Source organism: Fusarium keratoplasticum, chromosome 5 (genome assembly GCF_025433545.1).
Source record: "Fusarium keratoplasticum isolate Fu6.1 chromosome 5, whole genome shotgun sequence".
NCBI lineage: Eukaryota > Fungi > Ascomycota > Sordariomycetes > Hypocreales > Nectriaceae > Fusarium > Fusarium keratoplasticum.
This window is the reverse complement of record NC_070533.1, coordinates 192,017-216,673: the sequence shown is the minus strand read 5'-3', so window position 1 is coordinate 216,673 and position 24,657 is coordinate 192,017. Positions and strand designations below refer to the sequence as shown.

General features: G+C 49.3%; 7 protein-coding genes across 7 annotated transcripts; 3 read left to right on the top strand and 4 right to left on the bottom strand.

Moving 5' to 3' along the window:
* Positions 1-3,654: 3,654 nt before the first annotated feature.
* On the top strand, positions 3,655-5,618 carry NCS57_00674100 (uncharacterized protein; the record flags this gene model as incomplete). The annotated part of the gene is made up of 4 exons (XM_053056620.1): positions 3,655-3,658; positions 3,719-4,079; positions 4,130-5,396; positions 5,448-5,618. 4 exons carry the CDS (start codon positions 3,655-3,657, stop codon positions 5,616-5,618), a joined length of 1,803 nt encoding a protein of 600 aa, XP_052912815.1.
* Positions 5,619-5,899: 281 nt separating this feature from the next.
* On the bottom strand, positions 5,900-6,802 carry NCS57_00674000 (uncharacterized protein; the record flags this gene model as incomplete). Its single annotated transcript, XM_053056619.1, has 1 exon — positions 5,900-6,802. The coding sequence occupies exon 1, from the start codon at positions 6,719-6,721 to the stop codon at positions 5,900-5,902; it is 822 nt and encodes a 273-aa protein (XP_052912814.1). The 5' UTR covers positions 6,722-6,802.
* A 711-nt stretch (positions 6,803-7,513) lies between these two features.
* Positions 7,514-8,501, top strand: NCS57_00673900 (uncharacterized protein; the record flags this gene model as incomplete). Its single annotated transcript, XM_053056618.1, has 2 exons — positions 7,514-8,233; positions 8,283-8,501. 2 exons carry the CDS (start codon positions 7,514-7,516, stop codon positions 8,499-8,501), a joined length of 939 nt encoding a protein of 312 aa, XP_052912813.1.
* A 954-nt stretch (positions 8,502-9,455) lies between these two features.
* Positions 9,456-10,085, top strand: NCS57_00673800 (uncharacterized protein; the record flags this gene model as incomplete). Its single annotated transcript, XM_053056617.1, has 1 exon — positions 9,456-10,085. The coding sequence occupies one exon, from the start codon at positions 9,456-9,458 to the stop codon at positions 10,083-10,085; it is 630 nt and encodes a 209-aa protein (XP_052912812.1).
* Positions 10,086-13,214: 3,129 nt separating this feature from the next.
* NCS57_00673700 (uncharacterized protein) lies at positions 13,215-15,127 on the bottom strand (the record flags this gene model as incomplete). The annotated part of the gene is made up of 3 exons (XM_053056616.1): positions 13,215-13,522; positions 14,145-14,283; positions 14,399-15,127. The coding sequence occupies 3 exons, from the start codon at positions 15,125-15,127 to the stop codon at positions 13,215-13,217; spliced, it is 1,176 nt and encodes a 391-aa protein (XP_052912811.1).
* Positions 15,128-16,001: 874 nt separating this feature from the next.
* Positions 16,002-19,098, bottom strand: NCS57_00673600 (uncharacterized protein; the record flags this gene model as incomplete). Its single annotated transcript, XM_053056615.1, has 4 exons — positions 16,002-16,334; positions 16,393-16,521; positions 16,593-16,690; positions 16,746-19,098. The coding sequence occupies 4 exons, from the start codon at positions 19,096-19,098 to the stop codon at positions 16,002-16,004; spliced, it is 2,913 nt and encodes a 970-aa protein (XP_052912810.1).
* A 3,619-nt stretch (positions 19,099-22,717) lies between these two features.
* On the bottom strand, positions 22,718-24,233 carry NCS57_00673500 (uncharacterized protein; the record flags this gene model as incomplete). Its single annotated transcript, XM_053056614.1, has 6 exons — positions 22,718-23,073; positions 23,143-23,313; positions 23,374-23,468; positions 23,645-23,760; positions 23,849-24,097; positions 24,201-24,233. The coding sequence occupies 6 exons, from the start codon at positions 24,231-24,233 to the stop codon at positions 22,718-22,720; spliced, it is 1,020 nt and encodes a 339-aa protein (XP_052912809.1).
* Positions 24,234-24,657: the final 424 nt, after the last annotated feature.

Sequence of the window (24,657 nt, the reverse complement as noted above, 5' to 3'; positions counted from 1 at the left end):
GCCTCCGGCTCACAGTTCTCATCTCGCGTTTCTGCCAATACAGCCCGAGAGCTAGAACTCATTCAAGGCCATCTATTCTATCCTCAATAACAAACGGGACGCATTCGTGGCAATATCAATATGGCTATATCCAAGCTTTGGCGACCGTCTTGCCAGATCTGACACTGTCGGTAAGAGTGCCACCATTCGATTGTACCGCTCCAGGAGACTTCAAACCACATTTCCACGCCGTCTTGCTGGTCCTTGACAAGACCGTCCGGCTTCTCAGCCAACATTTCAACTCTAGCTATATAAGGACAATTTTCAGAGGTTCTTATAAAGCCAAGGTAGAGCTTTCCGCCGTCAACCCGCTTGAGCGGCGCAAGGTGGTCAAGACGGACCTGACCGATGGCTGCTGAGCTGCCATCCAGATAAGAGAACAAAAGTCCCACGATCTTGCCCTCCAGACGACACGGTCTCACCCCCGTGACATCTTCAACAGAAGCACTAGACCAGAAAAAGCCATCAGAGGATTGGAAGCTCGGATGAGGCGACGAGGCTTCAGGGACGCCGGGGAGGTTGAAAACTGGGGCTGTTGTTGTTGGCGCTTCGGTGTCGAAGGACAGGGCGCGAGTGCATGTTGGATGGGTATCAAAAAAGAAGTGCCCAGGTTTCCCATCCGGGGCGTCTAGAAGCGTCCATTCATGGTGGGGGAGATGATCATTCCACTGCCCTCCAAACAATAGCATGCGTCCTTGGCTTGTCTGGAAGACCAAGGCCAACTCTCTTTTGGTCAAGTCCTCTCTAGTGAGTAATCGCATTGCAGCAACAGTCGTCATTGTATCCGATTGTAACCACAGTTGGGCCTTTGTTCTAGCCCTCATCCAGATGTACACGATGCGTTCGTTCTCATTGAGTGGGGCATAGACCTAGGTTGAGTCGTGGGGAGCCGAGTCGTAGAATAACAAGTCATCGTCCGAAGTGTGAGCGTGGAACGAGACTGGTGCAGGGTTGCAACAGACAGAGAAGCCCGTAATCTCGGGACGGTTGTATTGGAATAATGACAGCCGCATCTTTGATAAACTTGTGGATTTAGAGAACAGTACCTGCCGATGCTTAACAGTAGGGGATTGCGGAGTCGAAAACACCGAACGATAGAGCGGAGTAAGTTTGTCAGCCCCGTCGGTGTAGCGCATGGTGACCAATCTCAGACCCTTTAAACTCTAGTCAGCTGGATTTCCCCGAGATGACGCTTTTAGAGAGGTTTCATACGTCGTGGAAACACTGCAAAGACCTGTTTTGCCCCAAAAGTGGTATTGTCTCCCACCACACGCCGGGAACCGAGTTAACCTTGGGGCTGTCATTAGATGAGGAAAATAGTAACTTTCGGATACCGAGCTGCTCGTAGGCCACGTATAGAACTCTGGGAGGGACCCAATTGTTGGGCACTTCCGTCTTGTTGGTCAGAGTGTCAAGATATGCCACTCCTTCAAACGTGACATAACTCGCCTCAATAGGAGTGGCAACCTTTACTGACGGCCTAGAATCCGACAAACGGCCAAGTGAAATGTTTCTTGCCGCGGCATACTCTGACAGCAGATGCTGAGCAACATTGGCTCGGACCTCTGGTGGCAAAGGCACAGATTCTTCTATTGCGGACACCAGTTGGTTTCGGAGCCAGCGGCAACGACGTTTCTCTGCGCTAGGCAAAGGGTCGAAGCTATACTCAAGCATTCTCCTTAAGCGATCGATAGGCTCGTGGGTGATGATCCGTAGACAAGAAACATGGTAACCTTGAACTCGGCTCCCCTCGTGGCAGGCACCACGGCACGGCAAGAGTTCGAAACCGTCGCTATTTTTGAACAGCCCTTAGGATCGGTATTTAACCTGTCCCTTTGCTAAGAATTCGCGAGCTGGTCGGGATCAGCCTTCCAGGCCCTGGATTGACAAAAGTGCTGGACTGACCAGGAATGACGGCATCCCCATCTTGAAAGCAAAAATTGCAAAGAACACATCTCTTTTCTAGGCATATAGGCATAATTTTGAAGGCGGATAAGACGATGGATGTCAAGATTTGAAGCGTGAGAACGACTAGGCTACTCAAGTGGGGTGGTGGTTGGATATTTATACACTGAGGAGCGACAGGGACAGGCTGTGGACGGACAGACGGATTATCATGCTCCCGCAGGAAACTATACGGATAATCATACGATTAAACACTGAAGTTTCTCTTTTACCTAACGCGCCTGTGTGCCTCGATACTTGGTACTTTCATTAGATATTTGGCCCGATACCACTCGGGGTAGGGAAACATGGCAAAACTCCAAACTTGCACCAGACCAATCGTAACCGAAATGCAACATCAAGATACCAATAGGCTCCACAGTCGTCTCGCTACAGACTCGGTCGGTGGGAACCTAATAATACCTCACTGCGAAACCAATGCACAAGGCTCCCTCAAGCCTCGAGTGGTGTCGCTTTGCGAGTTTTTGCTGGTATCAGTGACGTCCATAAGAGGAGTTACCGGCCATGATATCAAAGAACACAATGGCTTTGGGAGGTCTTGTTTAACTTTTTAGCGGGGCAGCTATCATGTCCTTCAGCCCTCAAGTTCATCAACACACTGTCACAGACCTTGTTGACCACAAGCTGTTTCATGATTTCTTATCAGTTGCAAAGTAGTAAGTATCGAGTAGAAGCGGTTCCGGGTTAGGACAATCCTTAGTACTAAGGAAAGTGCTAGCTAAGTTACAATTATTTAGATATAGGATGAAATGAGTCGCGACATGCTCTATCGATGAGATACAAGGCAACTAAAAATGATGTGCAGCTCAACTGGTCACTGGGAGGAGCAGACACTTACCCACCCAACATTTAAGTTGCAGTATTGTCTGGCATCGGTCTTAACCACGATAGCATAGACAGTTATCGATCCATGACGGCGTCAAACCCTCTGCGCCCATAACCCTTTTGTATGTAAAAGAAGGATAACTAGTTGAATACGTAATCGCGAACGCTACACTATCTTGGAAAACTAGTCCAACGTAGGTGGGAATGGCATACCCCCACCCCCACCCGATCCTAGCTACGGAGAGCGGTTGTGAGGCCGACTTGTTTTTACCCTCCTCGGATATTAATATGGGGTACAGACTTAAGGTTCAATGCCCAAGGTCGATCATTGCTATTCCAAGGCCGTTGTTCGGAATTCGGCATGATAGCGTTGACACAATACGTGCAGAAAGTGATGTTTGTCGCACCTGTCCCTGATACGGCAGGAGAGCCATAAAATACTCGCCAGTGAGCAGTAAGTGAGTCTCCCAGATAGGTAAAACACGTAGCGGGTGCCTGTCATCTCTCCACCATTACCTCCACACACACCGGGGCGGCCGCGATGGTGACAGGAACTTTTTCGGCGACAGCTCGGTCGTCTTGCCATTATTTACAGAGGTCGTATGCTGTTGGTTCTGTTTGATGGAGCTTTTCTGTCGAAACCCTGCCTCTGTTGGCTCCAGGTCCATGGTGTAAATCCGGAGGGTATGGCGACATCGGCCGAAACTGAGGGCCCCTTGCCACTGCAATGATAATAAATGGGGAGGAACACCTTGAAAGCAAAAGTCTTGACAGAGATATTGAGGTATTGTGGTCAGTGGCACATTGAAAACAAGCAAAAAACAAATGGGTAAGCTCGTGACAACCAGTTTAAAACTTGTTCTAGGAGCACTTCTAATCAATCTCATAGCCCTCCCCACACAGCCCCAGGAGGGTAACAACCCGTCGCTCTCGCCCGACAGAACACACGACTCGGCCGAAAGCCACCCCAAGGCACCTTCAATCAACTATGAAGCCAAGGCCTTGGCCACGGTGGATACAGACCCAGAGTATCCAGCCCCTAGCCCCGAAGAACAGCACACTCTGCGAAAGGTGGCAGGCCGCATACCATGGTCTTCTTATCTGCTCTGCATTGTAGAGTTAGCAGAGCGAGCTTCGTTTTATGGTGTCAAGACGGTGTTCAACAACTTTATGCAGTTTCCGTTACCAAAGGGCGGTAATGGTGCTGGTGCTGTGGCTAAGAATGACCCAAACGGCCACGCTGGTGCCTTGTAAGACAACCACCAACACCAATTTTGTTCCCAGCTAACTCGATGTCTAGGGACCGAGGTCTTCAGTTTGCCTCGGCCATGGTACTTCTCTTCAACTTCCTGGCCTACATCATCCCGATCTTCGGCGCATGGCTAGGCGACACCAAAACTGGCCGTTTCAGAGCCATCATGTACGGCGTCATTATCGGCGGCTTCGCCCACGTCATCCTGGTCGGTGGTGCAGCTCCCTCTGTTCTCAAAGCTGGCAACGGTCTGGCTCCTTTCATGATCAGCTTCTTCCTGCTCGCCATCGGTGCTGGTTTGTTCAAGCCCAATGTCGTTCCCCTCATCGTGGATCAGTACACGCACCAGAAGGAGTATGTCAAGACGCTCAAGTCGGGTGAGCGCGTCATCGTGGACCCTGAAACAACAGTTCAGAGGATCATGTTGATCTTTTACATGTGCATCAATGTTGGTGCCTTTTTCATGATTGCCACTACGTACATCGAGAAGTACGTTGGCTTCTGGCTCGCCTTTCTGCTGCCGGGCATCATTTACATCCTCCTCCCTGTTCTCCTAATGTGGCGATACAAGACCTTGCGCAGGACACCCCCTCAAGGATCCGACTTGAACAACTTCTTCAAGATCATCGCCATCGCTACCAAGGAGAACAAGGGAAGGCTTTGGGCCAAGGACTTTTTCCATTCAGCCAAGGCCTCCACTCTCGCAACAAAAGGTACCAACGTCTCATGGAACGACAAAGCCGTCGATGACGCCCGTCGAACTCTTTCGGCCTGTCAGATCTTCCTCTACCTGCCCATCTTCTTTCTCAATGACGGCGGTGTCGGCGCTGTGGCATCCAACCAAGGAGCATCCATGACCACCAAGGGCGCACCTAACGATCTGCTTCACAACTTCAACCCTCTGACGCTCATGGTGGTTGCACCCATCATGACCTACATCTTGTATCCCTTCCTTCACCGACGTCGCATCAAGTTCGGACCCATCAGCCGAATGACTTTCGGATTCACTCTGGCCACCATCTCGGGCGTCATTGGAACGATAGTGCAGTACCGAGTGTACGAGACGTCGCCTTGTGGCTACCACGCATCCACATGCGATGATGTTTCCCCTGTCTCCATCTGGTGGCAATTGCCCAATGTCATGCTCGGCGCCATCGCTGAGCTGTTCTGTACTGTCACTGCATACGAGCTTGCCTATTCTCGGGCACCTCCTGGCATGAAGTCTATCGTTGTCGCCATTTCTCTAGCCATGCAAGCCTTGTCGGCAGCACTCGCCCAGATCTTGATCCCCGCCATCGTAGATCCTCATCTGATTGTAAGTCTCACTTTGTGGCCAATTGATAGACATACTAACAGGTCTTTGCAGTGGGCTTGGGCCGCTCCAGCCATTGTCCTGTTTGTCCAGACAGTCATCTTCTGGTTCCGCCATCACCATATCAATGATGAAGAATTCATGACATATGAGGAAGACAGTGACTATTCGACAGAAGAAAACAGAAAGGAAAGCATCAAGGATCCAAAAACCGATATCGTATAAAGACCCTTGATCATCTCTCGACCCTCGTTAAGCCAACTGTGCAAGGCAGTGTTTTGGGGAACAAAGGTTTCAGGTAGTAGCCAAAAGGTGCGATCTTGGTTTGATAATCGCTGTGAAAATAAACTACCAAGTCTTAGACAAGCTGGTAACGATGCCAACGTCTTGGTCGTTGAGTAGATGGTTACAGATGCAACCACAGCGCTCCATCTCCCAGTGACGTCTGATCTTCTACCCTCAAAGACCCAAATGCTGTCTATATCTCCATGACCTTCCCACATAGGCTAGATCAACCTGGTTCTCTTGGCCACCACGGTCACTCCAGCCCCCACAGCAACCGCGCCGACAAACCACGGCATAGCCACCTTCAACCCTTCAACAATATGTGACTTGATCTTTGCCGATAGTCTAGCCCTAAACTCTGCTCCCTCATTCACTCGAGGAAACTCGGCATCAGGAATTGGTTTACCCAAAAATTCACACATTGGACCCCATCCTTCTCCCATACGATAAACGAGCAAATTCTCCGGTGGCACCATCTCCTTCAGCTCTCGGTAGTGTCGATCATATACCATACGGACATTCTTTCGCGCCTCGTCCACGTTTTTAGCCTCGAAAAAACCCAAAATGGCCTTTCTCGCGGCCTGGCCCGTCTCGGATCCGATGAGCGGCTCGGCGTAGTTCACAGCCAGATCAGCGGGAAAACTCCACACCTGATCGAAGATGCCACTATAGCTCGCATACCACTTGTCAAAGTCCCGGATGACAAGGATAACCTTTGCCTCCGGGTAGACCTTGACAAGCTGCGTTGCAAACAGAGCTGCCATGTCGGTACCGGCTTCGCAAGTACCATAAAGCTCATCCCACTCTTCGCGGGAAAATGGCTTCCCAGTGTACGTCGGCAAAACGGGGAATGTTGCGTCTGCGGCGCGATTGATGACCTTCCAGTCGTCGAGTTTGTCGATGGCCTTCATTCCATGGTGGACATTTTGGTAGCCCAGCATTTCCAGGGCTTCGGCGATGGAGGCAGATCCAGTGCGTGGAAGACCCAGCGCGAGCACCTTCATCTCTCGTTTCGGTTCCGATGATGTCTTCGAGTCGGCCATATTGGACTGCGTCGTGGTTCTAGTCTCGTGGTCGCTGCGGTGACTCCTCTTTTTACAGGGAGCGGGGGTGACGGTTTGTGATTCCGGACAGTTGACAGATTGTGGGTTTTGGGGCGAGAACAACTTTGTCTGCTCGAAGCGAGGGTCTTGCATGATCATGTTATCGACAGGCCTGATCTGAGTGGCTGGAAGTCGGTTCCTGGAGCAGGGTGGTGCCACAGAATGCAAGGGTTGGTTGGTTGGTTCAGCCTGTTGCCGACTTCTCGGCTGAAGTCTCTTCGGGCCGTCGCATCTTAACAACTGTTGAGCAATCTGGGGAGCATCGATACCTCTATCAGGGTTATCAAACGAGTGCGGGGTGCGGATCTTATCGAATAAGTGCCCAAGGTGAGATCAAGGCACATATGCAATCATGGTCATGTTTGGCTGTTGGTTGTTTATGAGCTGCAAATATGCAATTGTTAGCGCAACAACTCGAACTTGGCATTAAGGCACCTCATGAGATGAAGAGAAGAGAATTGCGGGCGGGGAAACGATCACTGGTTTCTTGATGACAAATTGAGACTTAGTAACCACTATAGCCAAGTCATGCAAGCTCGCTTTGAGGCCAAAAAAGGCAATTCTCTTAGCTCAAGGTGGAGCATGGCTGCATCGCAGCTGAGAAATCCTACGCGTCTTTCTTGCCTGTAGTTTATTATAAATATGTCTTAAGATCTGCTACTAGAGACTCTTGCAAGTTGCTTCGACATCTCTCTATCGCCCTCTTTCTCTCTCTGTCTCTCTCTTGCCAAGATGGGAAAACTGCCTGCAGTTGCCGTCGCCGGCTCGGGCGACATCGCTCGCTACCTGGCTGAAGAGTTCGTTCATGATGGCCAACACGATTTCCACATTATCTCCCGTACCGAGCGACCTTGGTTCTCTGAACTTGGTATTCAATACCATCTGGTCCCAAGCTATTCCCAGGAGAATCTGGTCGAGCTGTTTGACAAGTTCGAGATCAGCACCGTCATCTCGACTCTTACCGCAGGCGACGCCCTTACATTTGTCTCTCTGCACCAGGCCATTTTGGATGCGTGTCGCCAGTCATCAACATGCAAACGCTTAATCCCCAGTGACTTTATTGGCAATGTCGAACGCTTCCCCGACCTCCCTAGGAGACACGCCGACTCCCGCCACGCGTTTCGGAAAATTCTTGCCCAGCAGTCAGAAGTCGAGTGGACCACCGTGAACCAAGGCTGGCTGATGGATTACTTTGTCCACCTTCCGTCAGGCCAGAAAACCTACATTCGACCCTACTTAGCCTGGCCACTCGATCTCGAAAAATCAACTTGTCGACTTCCGGGGACCGGCGATGATAGAGTTACGTGGACGTCAGCGAGGGATCTTAGCAAAGCGGTTGTGCAACTTATCAAGCATCCAAAGTGGGATCGGTACACTTACGTCTACGGCGAGACGGGCACATGGCTTGAAGCGATTCCCAAGGTTGAAAAGCTGCTCAACCTGAAGATCGAGGTGAGGATAGCATTTCCAACGTAACGTTTTCGGCCACTAACTACAACAGCGGATTCCTGTTTCCCGTGAGGAGATCGAGAAGACGGTTCAAGATGGGTCGGATCCCGACAAGCAGTACATCGCAAGCATTGATGAATGGGCAGTTGCTGGGGCAGGGTTGGTTCCGATGGACGTTGCTGAGAAACAACGAGCCAAGTTTTTTAGCAATGTCAAGTTCCGGACCATCGAGGTGTTAATACAAGAGGCGCAAGTTTCTGATGTTGTATAATCAGTAAATTCGAACAACTGTCAATTTTGAAAACCTGATCATTTGCTTCGTGTTCGTCAAGCTCGGTGAAAGGGGCGAATTTCGAAGCCTCTGACACAACATAGTCAGCCCCCAGCTTAAGTGCCAGATCTAAAGGTTAACCATGTTTAATGTGCTAAACAAAGGAGAAACATCGGTGGGCTAAACCGTGCTGACATGCTGTATGAAATACTACACTACCAATGCTTACGGCACGAGCTTTGCAGCCGGTGCAGCTTTGGTTATATGGTTATAACATGTCTAACATGCTATGATTTGGGCAATTCAGGAGCCTGGATGAATTTCCAATTTTACGCAAGGCGGGATATATTAATAAACATGATAGTATTTTAAGGTACATTTATAAAACAGGCAGTATTACCCGGCCAACAGAGTTACCTTCCCCGTTTCTTCTTTTAACACATACTAAACTACACCTTTAGAGATCGTGTTTTCCTTAACAATCACATTGCTACCTTTTAAGAATACAAATATAACAGCGGTTTTAAAAATAATTAAGCAACTATAGCAGCGTCTCCGTCCAGAGCGTGGCGTTTAATTGTATTAAAACATATTTATGTTAGAGAATATATTACGCGTGCAGCTAGGCAGTGGCTATAGAGTAGAGAGGTCAGTTGGCCACTTGACCAAATGGTCACCGATGACCTCGATCCATCGAGGACATGACTGCCTAACGCGGTATATCCTGGAAGCAACACGCCGGCGCCGGCCAATCAGAGGCCTCGTCCGCTTCCATCCGTAACAGAATATATATATAAACAATATTAAATTAACAGCGATCATTTATTGTTAAAAGCTCCATGACCTTCTCTTTTTGCTCCCTTTAATATTCCAAAACATCACACCTATTCTCCTGACACTTCTATCTCTCGAACAGCTTTTCCACGCCACCATTAGACCGTTTATTGAAACGCAATGCCAGACCTGCAGAGTGTTCTAGAAGGACTTGAACAGTACCCCCCCGACACGGATAGTATTTACCCTCTTGAGGAGATCCAACCGCCCGCTAATTGGGGATTCACTATCTACCGCACCTATTACGGCCCTTCTTCCAATGACAACTGGAACAAACTGCTGGCCACTACAAAGAGACATGCCGAAGAGGAGCTTATGACATATGACGACGATGAGGCAATCGAGAAGCTCAAAGAACTTTTCCGTTTGGACGCCCGGTCTGACCCCTCTCTGCTGAGCGGTCTGGATCGACAGGCCCTGTGCCAAATCTACAAAGAAGGCAAGGGTGGAAAGCCCATGCCTTCGAAATCAGGCTTCGTCTTCTTGCTTGCCGATGAAGACGTGCTCAATCAAGTTGGAGAGGGTACCTTCATCGTCAAGGCGGTCGACGCTGAAGAAGCGCCACGGGAGGAGATTCCTCTGCGAGAGGATGACGAACCAACATACTGGGGCTGGATGAGAATGGAGACACGCCAGCTTCTGGAGCTGTGGGGAGAGCTCGAGTGGTTCCGAGGTATTCAGTGCATGGCCTGGACGGTCCATCAGGCGGATCTTGACGAACAGGTGTGGGAAGGGAGCGATGCAGATTGAGTGCCAGTATTTGGATAATTGGCTGGGATGGCATGGCTATGTGGATGTGTTCGGCTGTCAGAGATGATTTAAGAAATCACCCAACTCTAGATTATTAAGGCAGCGGTTGCCTAAAACGTGAGGGATTCATGATAAGGGTGGCCAACTCAGCCTGCTGTAGTTGTGAATAGATTCTACCACGATCATCGAAGGATCAAGGCCTGCCCACAAAATGCTGTTTGGCAAAAGATAGAGTCAGCTCGGTATTGGCTTTTTCCCTTTGAGGCAAAAAGTCACCTTCCGCCATAAACTGCAGATCCTTGATATCATGTGCCGAATTGTGGTTAGCAATTATCCACATTTGCGACATGAATGACTGAAGTTATGCAGTACATAGCTTGTCTTACCTATGCAGGCTTAAGTATTTAAGCTTCGCCACAACTTAGGAGATCACTTGTGGCGTTGAGGATAGCATAATGTGACTGAGTATGACGTCATCCAAGATGCAAATCGAGAGCAGCGTTTTGAAGACAGGGGTAAATACACTGGGAGAAGTACCCGCCTAATTAACTTGAATCTTGGCCGTCCAGGACTTCAGCTCTTTGTCGCTCGCAGAAGCCACAAGAAAGGGTTTTGAAGCACTTTCCCATTGTGATCAGCGTTGGTGACGACAATTTCGGTCTTTCGTTCTCTGGCCTCGATCTCAAGGAGAGACATCGACGATCGCATTCCCTCTTCATTTCGACGCCACCAAGACGGCCCGTCTCTGATCTCAGCGCTTCCGTTGCTCGTCTGTCCCAGGCAGTAGTTTCTGGTCGAGAACTTCAAAGGAAGCCCCTGGCGCAGCAATTTCTAATAACCCCCTTTTTTTATTGGAATCACATCGGTATAGGGTACGTACCTGAAAAGGGGCGACAGTCAGGGACTTTTTCACACAAAGAGTATATTTCAAAGTGCGTGAGATTTCAACCCGCTATTCTCATCCACGGCAATTCTGTAGAAGAGTTAGACGAAACCATGATCGAGTAAGCATCGGAGGTCATCATGACCAGACATGCTGATTACTTTTAGGATAGGACAAAGGCAGAATCGCAGATCAACAATAAGAACGTAGCTGAAATAGTATGGGTACCCAGAGTTAAATGTTATACTGATATTGATACCGGAGCATTGCTGTGATGCATCCAAGCAATGTTGTTTAATCGAAGGATGGCCTGCCTCATGAATTGGCAATCCGAAGCCGGAGGATTCATGGCTGCTAGGGCAGCCTGAACTGCAGCTACGAAAGCGGCGTACGGGAGTGGCGTAATAGTGGGCCCCTGCCATGCTTATATCGGGTATCAGGTTACACAACAACAGACGTCAATCTGGAAGATGGACATGATAAGATTCATCATTAACTCCAAACATGGGTCATAAGTAGTATATATGGCAGGTGCCCTATCTTGAAAATATGTATCATGATCATCAACAATCAGTTATGCGTATACCTCATGAGAATCGCCGTCATCTAAACACCGACACAGACATGATTCTGAGCCCACAGTGCCGTGCATTTGGCACCGACAGCCGGGTTCCACTTGGCTAGCTGTTCCACCGTGATCTTGTAATAGTTTTGGATCGACGCGCACGTGGTCGAGCTTCACATACGCGATGACTGTAGGCACACCAGTGTTTTGCTGGGAGACTACCGCGACCTGCGTACTCTGGCATTGGAGGGTGCATGCTCTGTTCCCCCGTCCGAGTTAATGCTAACGGCCGTGACTACCTAGTGGAACATGTCCTTGATAAAATCATACTGGAGATCTTCTTTTAAGATTTAGTCACTGGAAAGTATAAATCACCTGACCTTATTCAGTCATACTATCTATATAACATATTACGCTTATCTAGGGAACTTACTAACAGAGCTTGCTTGCTAGGCTTAAGTCTAGCGAAAAATCCTAGTATAGGCCTATTCCCATTGCCTTCTGGGATACTATAGAGAATATAGACTTAGAAGATAAGGCTAATTGGCCTAAGAAGCAAACTTTGCCTGCACTTCCTAGAGGCAAAGGCCACAAACTATCCTTCATCATGGACCGCGCTTTCAAGTATTTAGGAAGCGACAGAAATGACCAGGTCTTTATGATTGTTAAGCAAGAAATCAATGCTGGCAAAGGAAAGGTGGCCCCCCCCTTTTTTTTCTTCTTCTTCTTTTCTACTTCTTTTCCCCTAATAGCTGCTTTTCATTATTTGATTCATCTTCTCCCATCTGCTTGCGGGGACTTATGGACTTGCCCACTAACATACACAGGTGATACAAAGACACCGGACTATCAGTAAAGCCCATCTAAAGGAGTTACTAGAAAGGAATAGAAAGACGAAAAATAAAATCAAGGAAGACAGTGAAAAGGTACTCGCCCGAATGCACGCAAGATTCACCGCGTTCAGGTACTTGCAATGGGATAAGACTAAGAAGAAGCTCAATAAGATCATCAAGGACGTCTTCGTATAACTCAAGTTTACCGAGGCCGTCTTTAACAAGAAGAATCCCAATAAAAAGGTGCAACTTGGCAACCTCTGGATCGACTGGATCAAGGATTACTACGTCGAGGTAGAAAAGAAATTTGTGAAAAACGTACTAGATATGGTGATAGAGGTGCGGTTCCTGCTGGACGGTCTAAACGATTACCAGGCTAGAGAGGCACGCATGACCATGAGGTCCTTTGAGAAACAGGCGAATCATGCAGCTAGGTTCATCCATATCGATACTAGCGGCTTTCCTACTATTGGAGACGTGGATATGGGAGGGACTTGACGGCGGTGTGGTATTTGGACCTAAAGGAGGCCGCTCTGACCTCCTCATTAGATCATGAACATCTACATTTGGCACAACTACTCTACTCTTGTTTTTTACTCGTCTCCTTAATTTGTACGATCTGGCCTTTGGCCACTATAGTGGAAACATAATCCACGAACTTCGGAACACACTCCTGTGGGATCAATCGATAGGTCCCCGGGCCAGACGTAATCCTCGAGATCTTGCTTAGGCCCTCTGAAGCCAAGAACCCGTTCGGTATGGTATGACGACAGCATTAGTGTTTGCCACAGCTGCAGTAGATAGCCTGTTGGGATCCTCATCCAACCCCACCCCCTAAACCCTTCACGCTATTTTAATGAGACTGCCTTGACAATGAATTCGCCCCTTGCAATATCCTTGAATACCGATTCGTCTGCGAGTAGGATAAAATTAAAGACCTTATCTGCCATAGCTCGCTTGTCATCAAATTCCTCGTTTTGGCATAATGCCCGAATGCCGCGAACATCAAGTCCATCTAGTAGTGATGCATCCTCACGGGTATTGAGATGGAATAATTCCTTGAGTCGTTGCACATCGCCTTGGTCCATATCCTCCTCTACATCCTCTTCATCCTCGTGGAAGCCAAATGCTAGCCTGGTTTGCTGTTTCAAAGCGCCTAGAAGCATATTCTAGTACTTGTCGGATTGCGGGCCATAGTACGTGCGATAGATAGTAAAGCCCCATTGGCGGTAGCATTGGAAGTTATCGGGGTGCTTCCTGCTTCTGTGTTGCCGCTGGACCCCTCGCGGGGGGGGACCAGACCAAGTCAATCATTTCGTTAACGGGGTGAGCCATCTTTGGAGACCTTGGATGTGAGGAGATGGGCTGATGGAACAGGGGCAAAAAAGATTTTAAGAGGCGAAAAAGATGACTTGTGCTTTACTGGCGAGGGCGAAGGATTTATATAATAATAGCCGAAGCTCCGCGGATTAGTATTGATCCACTATTGCCCCTACCTCGGTTATATAGCTATAATAAATATAGGGTTCTTAATGCCTTGATCTTTTTACAATAAAACATTTAAAGCAGAGCCCCGCGAGGTATATTAGTTATACATTATTTTTCTTATAATATTTAAAGCACTTTTACCTCTAAGCGACAATCAAGGCTAAAAAGCTTCTTCAAGCCATGATAACCGAGGTGGAGAATTACTGGGGAGAGATAGAGGGTACGCAGGCCGAACAAGTTATGGAAACGGCTGAGGCTTTGGGCCGCCAAGTCGACGGCCTTTGGCTCACCACTGCATCTATTCTCGACGATGATCCACTGCCAGGGGAGGGCAGCAATGAGGATGAGGATGGTGATCTGATGGATGAGGATGAGGATGAGGATGGGTCGGGTGAGGTTGTGGACTTTTCCAGTGTGGCCTTTTCTCAACTTGACAGTTTACAGCTACCTTTGATCGCGCCCTTGCCCCTATAACTACTTCCTAACTGCGTTCAACTGTAAACTGAGGCATCTGGGCACTGCAGTGCCTCATGTAAGGCCGTACCTCGGAGGCGCAGCCAGTTGGATCGGCTGCGTCATATCCAGCCCAAATATGTTCCTTGAGATCCTCCTCTGGGCCGTCAAAATGCAAGACCCAATAGAGATTAAACTCAGACATCATGAGTGCATGCCAAATCTCCAACAAATACCCTGTTGGGATCCTCATCCAACCCCAGTCTCCCCAACCCTCTTCCCAATCGTATTGCACCGCCTTGACAATAAACTCTCCTCTTGCGATGTCATTGAGAACTGTCTCATCGGCAACAAGGACGAATTTAAACTGGCCCCCTGCCATGGTCTTTTCCGCCTCGGGGTGCTCATACAGGCACACCTCTCGAAGCTGACCAATATCCATGCCATCGAGCAGCGACGCGTCCTCGCGGGGATCAAGAAGAAACAACTTCTTTATCCGCTCAAAGTCTTCCATGTATTCATCTAGGCTTTTGTGGGAATGGCATGTCCATCCCCTTCTCTCCTTCCGTTCTGTGTCGTACATTTTCTCAGTGCCGACGTATCCAAGTGCAAGGTAGGTTTGTCGCTTCAAAGCGTCGAGTAGCATGTCCCAGTGTTCGTCAGACTCGGGGCTGTAATGCGTGCGGTAGATGGTATATCCCCAGTGGCCATAGTACTTGAAGTTCTCCGGGAGCATCCTATCGATATGTTGCCTTTTAGCCCCTCGCTCCTGACGAGGAGGCCGCCACATGAGCTTAACCATTCCAGCAACCGTTGCCATCTTCGTATCCGAGGGGGTTTATGGTAGCGTGTTTGTGTTGGTAGATCTGCATGAGCTTTGTAGAATAGTCGAGTGCGTGTGTGCTGGGAGGGAGGGAAAAGAGAAAAGGAGTGTTGGCCAGGTAATGTCGCTTGTTTTATGATTCCCGTTTAAAATGCTATAATGTTCATTAGAATATGTCCACTTATGTAATATTGGCGATTGACTGTAGGCAACCGAGTGTTAAAATCATGCCATGTTAGACAGCATGAATGGCCTGGTTCGCCTCGGTAGCTGTGGTAAGGAGTTTGGCGTAGTGTAGTTTAAGATAGGTACAACCATAAGTCAGCACAGTTAGACCTGTGGATAGTTTTCCTTCATTTACTCTTTTAAAACAATGGGGAAAAATCATCCTGCTCTGTCTAACCCTTCTTGGCTAAGCATTCATTTTATGCGGAGTTCGCAGAGTTATCTTAACAGTTCAGACCTTTCCTGGAGGGGAGAACACACAAAGGAAAGTTCTCCTTCATAACATTCTATAATGCTAAACCTGGGCTTCTATAGGGCTGTACTATTAAAAAGAATTACATTGTGCTCCCCTTGGTGCGGGAAAGGGGTCATGGTTCAAACTACCCATCCCATATCCCCTCTTCTGTTCACGAAAGCCTCGCTTCCAGCCTTTACCATGTCACCAATGCTCCCTTACCAAATCCCTTCAAAGCAGAGACATAAATCTATTTTCAACTTAAATCTAGACGTAGTTTTCTACATTCAGCACCCGAGCTATTTTTGCAGGCAATGTTCAAGCATCATCCGGTACTACCTATCTTCAACTATCAATTGCCAACTCTGTATTATTCTGCATTTCCTCCAACCACTGACGAGACCCCATTGATTACTCTTTACCGATGCACTTCTCCCATGGTACAGTGGCAAAGTTAACGTAGCACTTGGGATATATCAAAGGGTTTGTAAAGTCCAAGTCCTTGCCTGACGGGATGGTCGGGTCCGGGATGTCGGTGCACTTGTCGGGAAGGGGAAACGAGGTAAAGGGTGGACACTCATCGCGGTGCATCGTCGGGTACGGAAAGCAGTCAAAGTTGTTGACAAGCGCTCCGTTCAAGTCGGGGAGGAACTTGCGTAGGGTAGTGAGCTCTTTACCCTCCAGAGGGTAGGGCGTCGTGGGGGCTATTCCTCCTCCCACTATATAGCCAAAGGCAAGACAGTGCTGAGAAATGGTCAGAGAACAGAGAAACGACTGGGCCGGGGGAGAGTTTATTGCTTACATCCTTGTAAAAATAGGCTCCGTCCTTCTTCTTGCACTCCGCCTCGCTGATGCATTTCGATGGAGATGCCAGTAGGCGGTAGCGATTTTTACCGCCTGCTTTCATGGCTGTGACAGTCGCAAACTCGACCTATTTTCCATCATTCCAGATTAGTAGAGTGTCCAGGGTGTCGATATATCAGAAACATGGGGCTGGCCTACAAATCTGTCCTGCGTGTTCGAGACGTACAAGTTGACAGCTTCATCTTTCAGGTGATAGTTCAACCATTCACCCTTGGCAAAATGAATCCACACGTAGTCTTCGGGGCTGATGTCATCCTTTGACCAGCCCTCTGGAAGCACGCCGCCAAAGACGGTTAGAAGAGTATCGTTCAGCTGCCCCCATGACGGCAGTGAACATGTTTCCGTAGGCCTTCTCCAGGTCATGGTTCAAATCCTCGGGCGTGATGCGCTTGACTGAGCCGTCAGCTGCCGAAGCTTGCGCAAAGATACCGGAGAAGACTGTCAGCGGGTTGGCAAACTTTCCCATCGTGCTGCCCGGGGAAATATCGCTGACGTGTCCCGACATACCGGCCAGGGAAGTCAAGACACCGACAAACATGTTGAGGATGAGGGCATTCTTAGACTCCGGGGGCGTACCGTAAGTTTCGACGACTTCTTTGATACGAGAGGCCAGGTTTTTGATGCCGTTGGTGACCATACCCGCCCACAGCTGGTCGATGGCGGAGTGAAGGTTCCCGATCTGAAGATGCACGTAGTATGACGGTGGTGGGATGTAGGTTGCGCACTTTTTCTCTCCGGGTCCGCTGCAGTGTCCCGAGAGTACAGCAGTGCAGTCGAAATTTAGGCTGCTCTGGTCCATGACTTTCTTGAAGAACTTGTCAGTCCATCTTTCGGCGCCACGCTCCCTCAGGAAGTTGAGAAACCAAGTGGCAGCACCGCTCTGGATCCATCGACTCGTCAAAGCTTTGGTATCCTCTGTGTCCATGTCGAGATTGCAGATCTCATTGACAAGGACCTCGGGCCAGTTACTGTCCCTTTCTTTCTCGGCAGCATTGTCGTCAACCGTCTTCTTGCCCCCAAAGCAGATACCGGCAGACTTGATGCAGCCTGTACCGCAATGGGCTGTGGACATGCCGCATTCGCCGTTGAGAGAACAGCAAGATCCAAACGTAGAGCCAATGCAGTTGGTGTTGCCATGGTCGGGGCCACATTTTCCATCCTTGGAGATATCACCCCAGTCACCACCTCCTCCACTAGCTGTGCACTTCTCGTCGCACTTGGAAGAAGCAGGCAGTTTGCTACCGCTGGTGAACTCGACGACGTTGGGGTTGACGTTGTATGTGCAGTCGGGGCATGCATCACCTCCATAGACGCATCGACCTCCTCCAGCAACAGCGACGACTTGACCAGCCGAGTTGAGGATCTCGACGGTCTGGGCTCCCGCACTAAGCTGAGTGTTGCCAGAGTTCAAGCCGGTCTTGAGCCCAGTGATGGTGTCCGTCTTGCCTCCGCTGTTCACCCTCATGGACCAGCCCGATGCGCCTTGGGGCAGCACGACGGCATATGCACCCTTGTCCGTCGCGGTCTCGTAAGATTCGGGCTTGTTCAGATATTGTTGCTCAATGCCAACATCCTTAGGAGTAGCACTGCACTTTGTGTCCGACAGGATACTCTTGTACCAAAACGCGCCAGTGACCGTGTCGCCACCAAAGGGTCTCATGACTCCGTCCCCCTTGAATGCTGCGATGAAGGAGCCGAGGACACGCTGCCAGCCCTTGTGCGGCAACTTCATGTAGTGGGCAGGCTCAGGATCAGTGTTCTGTTCCGGCCAGATGCTGCCAATGTAGTGGGACTCGGGGCCGTCGTTCCAAGTTAAAACGTTGACGTAGTAGATGTCATCCCGGTTTGCCAGGATGTTCTGCATGCGGGTAGGCAAGTTCAGATCGCCGGCTCGGTAGATGTTGGTGTCGTAGGAATCCTTGTACTGCAACGGGCTGAGACCGATCATGTACTTCTTCTTGTACGTCTTCATACCTTTGATGAGAGGCATATCAGGCCCGATGTCTCCCGGGAAAGCGCCGCCCTTGCCCTCGCGAAGAGGCCAAGCAGACTCCCAGCTGAAGAGACCATCAACGACTTGTCCCCAATGCTCCCAAAAGCCCGGATGAAACTCCCAGTATCCTGGGATGGCATCCAGGTTTGGAATCACAAACACTTGCTGAGCGAACTGGTCGCGCCAATCCTCCCAAGTCAAGTTGTCGGTGCCTCCAGAAGAGAAGGTTGTGACCATGGGGAAACTATTGGCGCCTCGGTCGTATGCAGGGTGCCCAAAGAAGTCGACGAACAGTGACTTGTAATCAGGCATATACTTCCGGTCTGGCGGGCTACCGGCAGCCCAAAGATCCATGCTGATGTGCAGGCCAAAATCTTGACCAGCCGCAAAGTCGAACATGTCGTTCATGGTCGCCCGCACAAAGGCCCTGTCGGGCTTGCCGATGTTGAGCGAGAAACCGTCGATGCCGATGGCTTTGGCATCTTTGATGTCCTGTTGGCGATGCTGGGTGGTTGAGTCTCCAACCATGTAATGGGCGAAGACTTTCTTGCCCGTGGACGAAGGTGATGCAAGTGTGCCATCAGGGGTCAACAAGAGAGCCCCGAGGAGCGTCTTGGTGAGGTACCCGAGCCCTCGACATTGACTGGGCATATTGAAAGAAGAGGTGAAATGGTATGTGAGGTTGAACTCTCCTACTCGTCAAGTAATTACCTTGCCTCACCTCCATTTTATACCTTTCATCGTAACACAGCAACCCACTCTTGAGAAAAGTCGATTCATCGTGTCTGCCCACAACACATCACACGAAGCATCCACATCGCAAGGGGGGCGTGGAAGTTCATGCCTCGTTCTCTTAATTAGAGTTCAACGCCTTCCTTTTACGTTGTCATATCATTCGGGTCCAATCATTTTTAGAGCGTGCCTAGTTATGCAACGCTCCTATCGACCATGCCCGCGGCAATATCTCCGAGACTAAGGTGGTTATAGGCTAATGTCGATTTGGTTTCGATAGGTCCAACAACCTAATCTGGACATATACGACGCTAAGTGACTCTGACCCCGGTTGTGAATGGGTTCCCACCAGCCGATGTAGCCGAAGGATTCTCCAGTGCAACCTTCCACCAGTAGCAAGAGGAAATCTGGACGGAGAATTAGGGGTCCAATCGGCCCGTCGGCTTGATCCGCGGATCGGGCCAATCCCAACTGCTCTGAGGTTAACTTATGGCATGCGGACGGAGTACTCCGTAGGACCTGTGGAAATAGGTTGCCGTTTTAGGGAACCAAAGCCCTATCGTGTGGCCCACTTCTTCGGAAGAAGTCGAAATTAGCTCATTACTAACCTGGCAGGCACCAGCCCTGTAAGGATTCTCCAACGTTATCTTCACCGCCATGGAAGTTAATACGCTCCTAGCTGAGGTTCTCGGTGTAGTTTTCAAACATTTGTCTGACTAGCAGGATGGCATATATACTAGAGTGAGTAGAAAGCAAATTTACAATGCTCGTCTTATTTGTTCCCTGGAATGAGGCCGCCAGAGAACATGCCTGTCAAACCCCTAAGACGTTGATTTTAGCCTGCAGTCAGCCGTTTCAAGAACATATTTTGGCCGCTGATATTCGAGACTTACAAAACCTACCGATCCCAGAGAGATAACATTTTCAGACATGTTGGTCGTAATAAGACCCCTGCATACATTGAAGTGACAGTTGCGGGCAGCCAGACCGCTCCACCAGAGGCAAAAAGCAGACACAATTCCCTGTTATAGGGTAAGGTCACGGTGCTTACACCATTGGGTTTTGCTGCTGTCATGTGTTTATTAGTGTGTTCTTTGATCTTGTGTACGACCAAGACTTCATCAAAAAGGAAGAAGAGAGTCTGATGGCTTGATTGTGTTGATAAGTGAACTTCCCTGGCTGGGTTGCCTTGGCCCCCCTTTGGGTATGTAATGAGGTTGAATGACTTCAATGGTGTAGTAATTATGGAGGTAATTCAGCTGTCTACGGAGCCTATGGCTGACCGATAACCGAGGTGTAATCTTTGTTGCACACCTCCCCAACGCTTGTGTAGCAGATGGCCTCCTTGCCAGGCCTGATCCTTCAGTCGCAATCTTGGGTTTGTGGCTTTTTTACGTCTCTACGAGAGTAAAAGTTTGCCACAAGGCGGCAAAATCTGTCCAGCTTCTAAGTTGTGTATTGCTTCCTTTGTCGACTTACTCTGCGTAGCAACTTCGTCGTGATTGACAACGACGCGACATAAACACGTCGCCATTTCTCTACGCGTAATATCAGTATTGGCCCGTGTTGTGGCGCGCCAGCCTGACCGAGTAACTGAGTGATGTAATTGGGGGGTAGATGATGCAGGGCGAGTATGTGGCTGTGTCAAATAAGGCGTCTCGCGAGGCAACTTCGTCTTTTTTTTCTCTTTTTTTTCTTTTTTTTCACCTATGGGCTCAGAAAGACAACCTAGAACTTTCATCATCTTCAGTTCTGTCAGACCACTCACGTGTGATGACAGCATGTTTGCTGAAAGCGACGATTCTGTGTTCGAGCACTTTCCGGACAAGCGACCTGCATCTCCGAGCTTCGAGGGTGACACTCGATGTGACAAAAAGAGCCGCCTTCAGGCAGGAGAGCCTGATGTTGATCAAGACTTCCTCGATATCTTCGCATCACACCACCTTCCGTCTCTTACTCCAACTTTTGACGATGTGCTATACGACGAGGATCGTATGGTGCTTAACGAGGGAAACGACACAGAAACTATGTTTAACCAGCCTGAGTCACCTGCAATTGACATGCTGCCCGATACTTATTTTAGAGTAGTGAGTTACTAGACAGCTTCAAACAACTCTCGAGATCCAAGGCTAACAAGAACTTCCTCTAAAAGATCATAGTCAGTGCGAATTCATCACTCTTTCGAGACCGTCAGAAGTACCAGGCGACCACAGTTGCAGTCGATATGCGGCCATGCGGGAGTTTTATCAAGCTGTATACACCGGACTCTAGCAAATATGCTGGGATCGTTACGGAGCCCGCACTACTTAAACTGCTAACCCAACATTCGGTTGAGATCAACGCATCGATGATTGCGCCAGAGACTCACTCATCAAAAGGGAAAGACAAAGGGCAAGCTAGCATGGAGCTATCTGGCCTCGAACTAACGCCCACTCTCCGCATCGTAGTTTATGGTGCAATGAGAAACAGAACTAACGTCGGAAATCTCCTATCTAGCGCCGGCCTCTATTTCCAGCATCCGTCCCCTCGCGATGTTCAACACCTTGATTTGGATGCTGAATACTTCAATCCGCACTACCTTGTTCGACCTGGCTGTCAAATGCCCCGCCTAGAGGATCTGGCAATAGCCGGCGACGACGCGACGCCAACTACATGTCTTGATGAGGCGGCAAAGGGTCAATTGATGGGGATATTTGACATGGCGGGGGACCTGGCCATCAAGCCAACAACAACACCAAGCCCACGTGCGCTAGGTTGCCTTACTCGACGCGCATCATTGTCCTGTATCGTTTTGAAGATTGAGAGACGACCATCAACAAACCAGGCCAGGATGACCTCTTGGTACTCGGAAGTGGCACTTCCATCTTGAGCGCTTTTGATTCTGATGATTCTAGCAGCTATAGCTTGGGAGTCATGGTCCACGATATAGCTATCCAGCTGCGACTGTCGGTTTCCGTCTTCAAAGTCAGAGCGAAGGAAAGTGACGAACTCGTCGCGCTTTTGTGAGCCGCCAACGATATTGACAATTGGCTGGATGTAGGTTTCAAGTTCGTCCCACTTGCCATAGTTCTGGCAATCGAGTATAGATTGGAATGAGGACAAAATTTCTTCGGATGAGAGATTCGATGGCATGGCGTTGAGGGGGCTTAATACCTGAAGATGACGGCGTCGACTCAAGATGAGGCTCTAAACAGATAGAGAGAAATCCCAGACATACCTTTAGGCATTTAAATGTGCTGAAACTCCTTTAGATAAGTAATGAACGCCTCCTCATTTTCAGGTAAGATGTTGACTGCATATCCTTGTTTTCACCGGCTGCAACTTGACTTCTACTGTATTTCTCAACTCGATCTGCCTTATTAGTGGAGGGCGCCCCGTTTCTACCGATGCAGTCTAGCACATCCGCTTGAAAATGGCGACTTGCTGCTCTGTCATGATTATCTAATTATTATATCTCGTGTCCTCATTCGTGGCACTTGCGCATTAGCCGACTGATTCCACGAGATGCTCTAGTTTACACGCCCATCTCAACTGCCTTTTAAGCATGGGCTCGTTCTTTACCATTAGCTCCAACGTTAATATTAACGAGCTCAATATCGCTCCTGTTGCTCTTCTTGTCGTCATCGCCATCGGTGCTAAACTCGGCTGACTCTGCAGCATGACGACTAACTATCGCCCTGCTCCCACCGGTTGAAGGTCCAGCGTAGGGACCTTCGCCAAGCTCCTCGAACCCATTTTGGCCTGGCCTTCGAGTGATTGTCGATTTCGTGACCCTTCCTGACTCGTTGTAGTCGTATTGGTAAGATGCTCCAAAGTTGCGGCGGAGATAGGGACGAAGGGAGGGGAGACAAGCAATGATGAGGCCGACATAAACATCCAAGGCGCTCCATAGTTCTGTCAAGTTGGGTGATTTTGTTAGTCATGTTTTTCGCATGAGACAGATCTGCTTTAGGGGTCACATACCGATTGTTGTGATAGCCCGAAAGCTACCATCGTTGCTCAGCAGAACTATCAAGAACCGTGTCAAGGAAAAGGAAATGTCGATGAGTCCAAGAAGAAAGACGCAATAGACTCCAACCTTGGTTTTGGTTCTCATGTTTAAATTGTGCAGGATAAGAAAAGGAAGGGCAAAGACTGAAGTCGGAGTGAGTTTCATCCCGTGTTGCTAAACAGAATTGGCCGAGTATAACTTACGAGCAAGACTTCCCGTGAAGTGCAAGGCCCAAGCTACCTCAAAAACGAGCTTGAGATCATCTTCGGGGCATATTTTCTCTGGCTCCTTGATTGACCTTGAGGGTCCTTATCAGCAACAGTCGCCAGTAACAACCCAGGACCATCTAGAACGATGATCATCAAGGAAAAAGAGTATTCGACGTACCAATTCCTTTCGATTGGGAAACAGAGGAATAGCTGTAGCGCGATCGACACGATGTAGGCAGCCACACAATAAATAATTGTTACCCACAATAACATCCTTCTCTTCTTCATGAATGGTGGGAATAGTTGGAGGTAGACTGAAACGAGGGCAGCCTTGCAGAGGTAAAACGTAGTGAAGAATGGGATGACCGAGACCCAAATCATCTAGAGGCATGTTAGCCTCAGGTCTCCAGTGAGAAGTTGATGTAGCTCGCTGGTAGCCAAGTCAACACCAAAGACAGCCGTGGCCTACCTTCATTACATGCTCAAACTCTTCTACTGAGTCTGCCTCGTAGTTGGTGAGAGTATAATTAATGTGGGCCTCTAATGCTCCGTGTTTTTTGAGGAGAATGTCAAAAGCTGACGTCGATACCGCTGAGAGCCAGGCCAGTATCATGATGAAATCGCTAGCCAGCAGTCTTCGCTTCTGAATGACGATGCGAAGATAAATGCGCGCCGCGATGACCAGAGCTGCCAGTACAATGAGCGTGTAGATGGTGCCCTGTGAGTGAACGTCAGTGCCCATCACAAACACGCAGATCACCCCGGGAAAGACTCGAAAGAGGAACCTCGCCGGGCGATCCGGGGTGGCGTGGAGCACCTACCAGCACGGCAGCACCCGACGGCGCCGGAGCCATTTTGGCCGAGTCGGAGATCAAGTCGACCAACAGGAACAAGACACCCCAGAAGAAAGAGGCTCTGCAGTTGGAGGAGAGTGAAACCTTCAGCAAGAGACGGACATGGCAGGTTACCGAATCTTTGGGAAAAGGCACGTTAAGAGCATGTTGTTGGGACGGGTGGGCTCAGGGTCCCCCCGGACATCAGGCAGATAACCAAGGAGGCATGGTTAGATATGCACGCCACTGGGAAGTAACCGAGCCATGCTGCCAATGGGAGGTACCCCGGCAATGTCGTTCTAAGCTTAATCATTGTCGTTGCTAACGATATCGAGGTTGGCGCCACCGATGCGGCGACTCGTGGTGGAATGTCGGAATCCTGCGCGGGCAACCCTTGATTGCGGAAATAATGTCTGTCGACAAGATGGTCCAATGATTGGGGAGG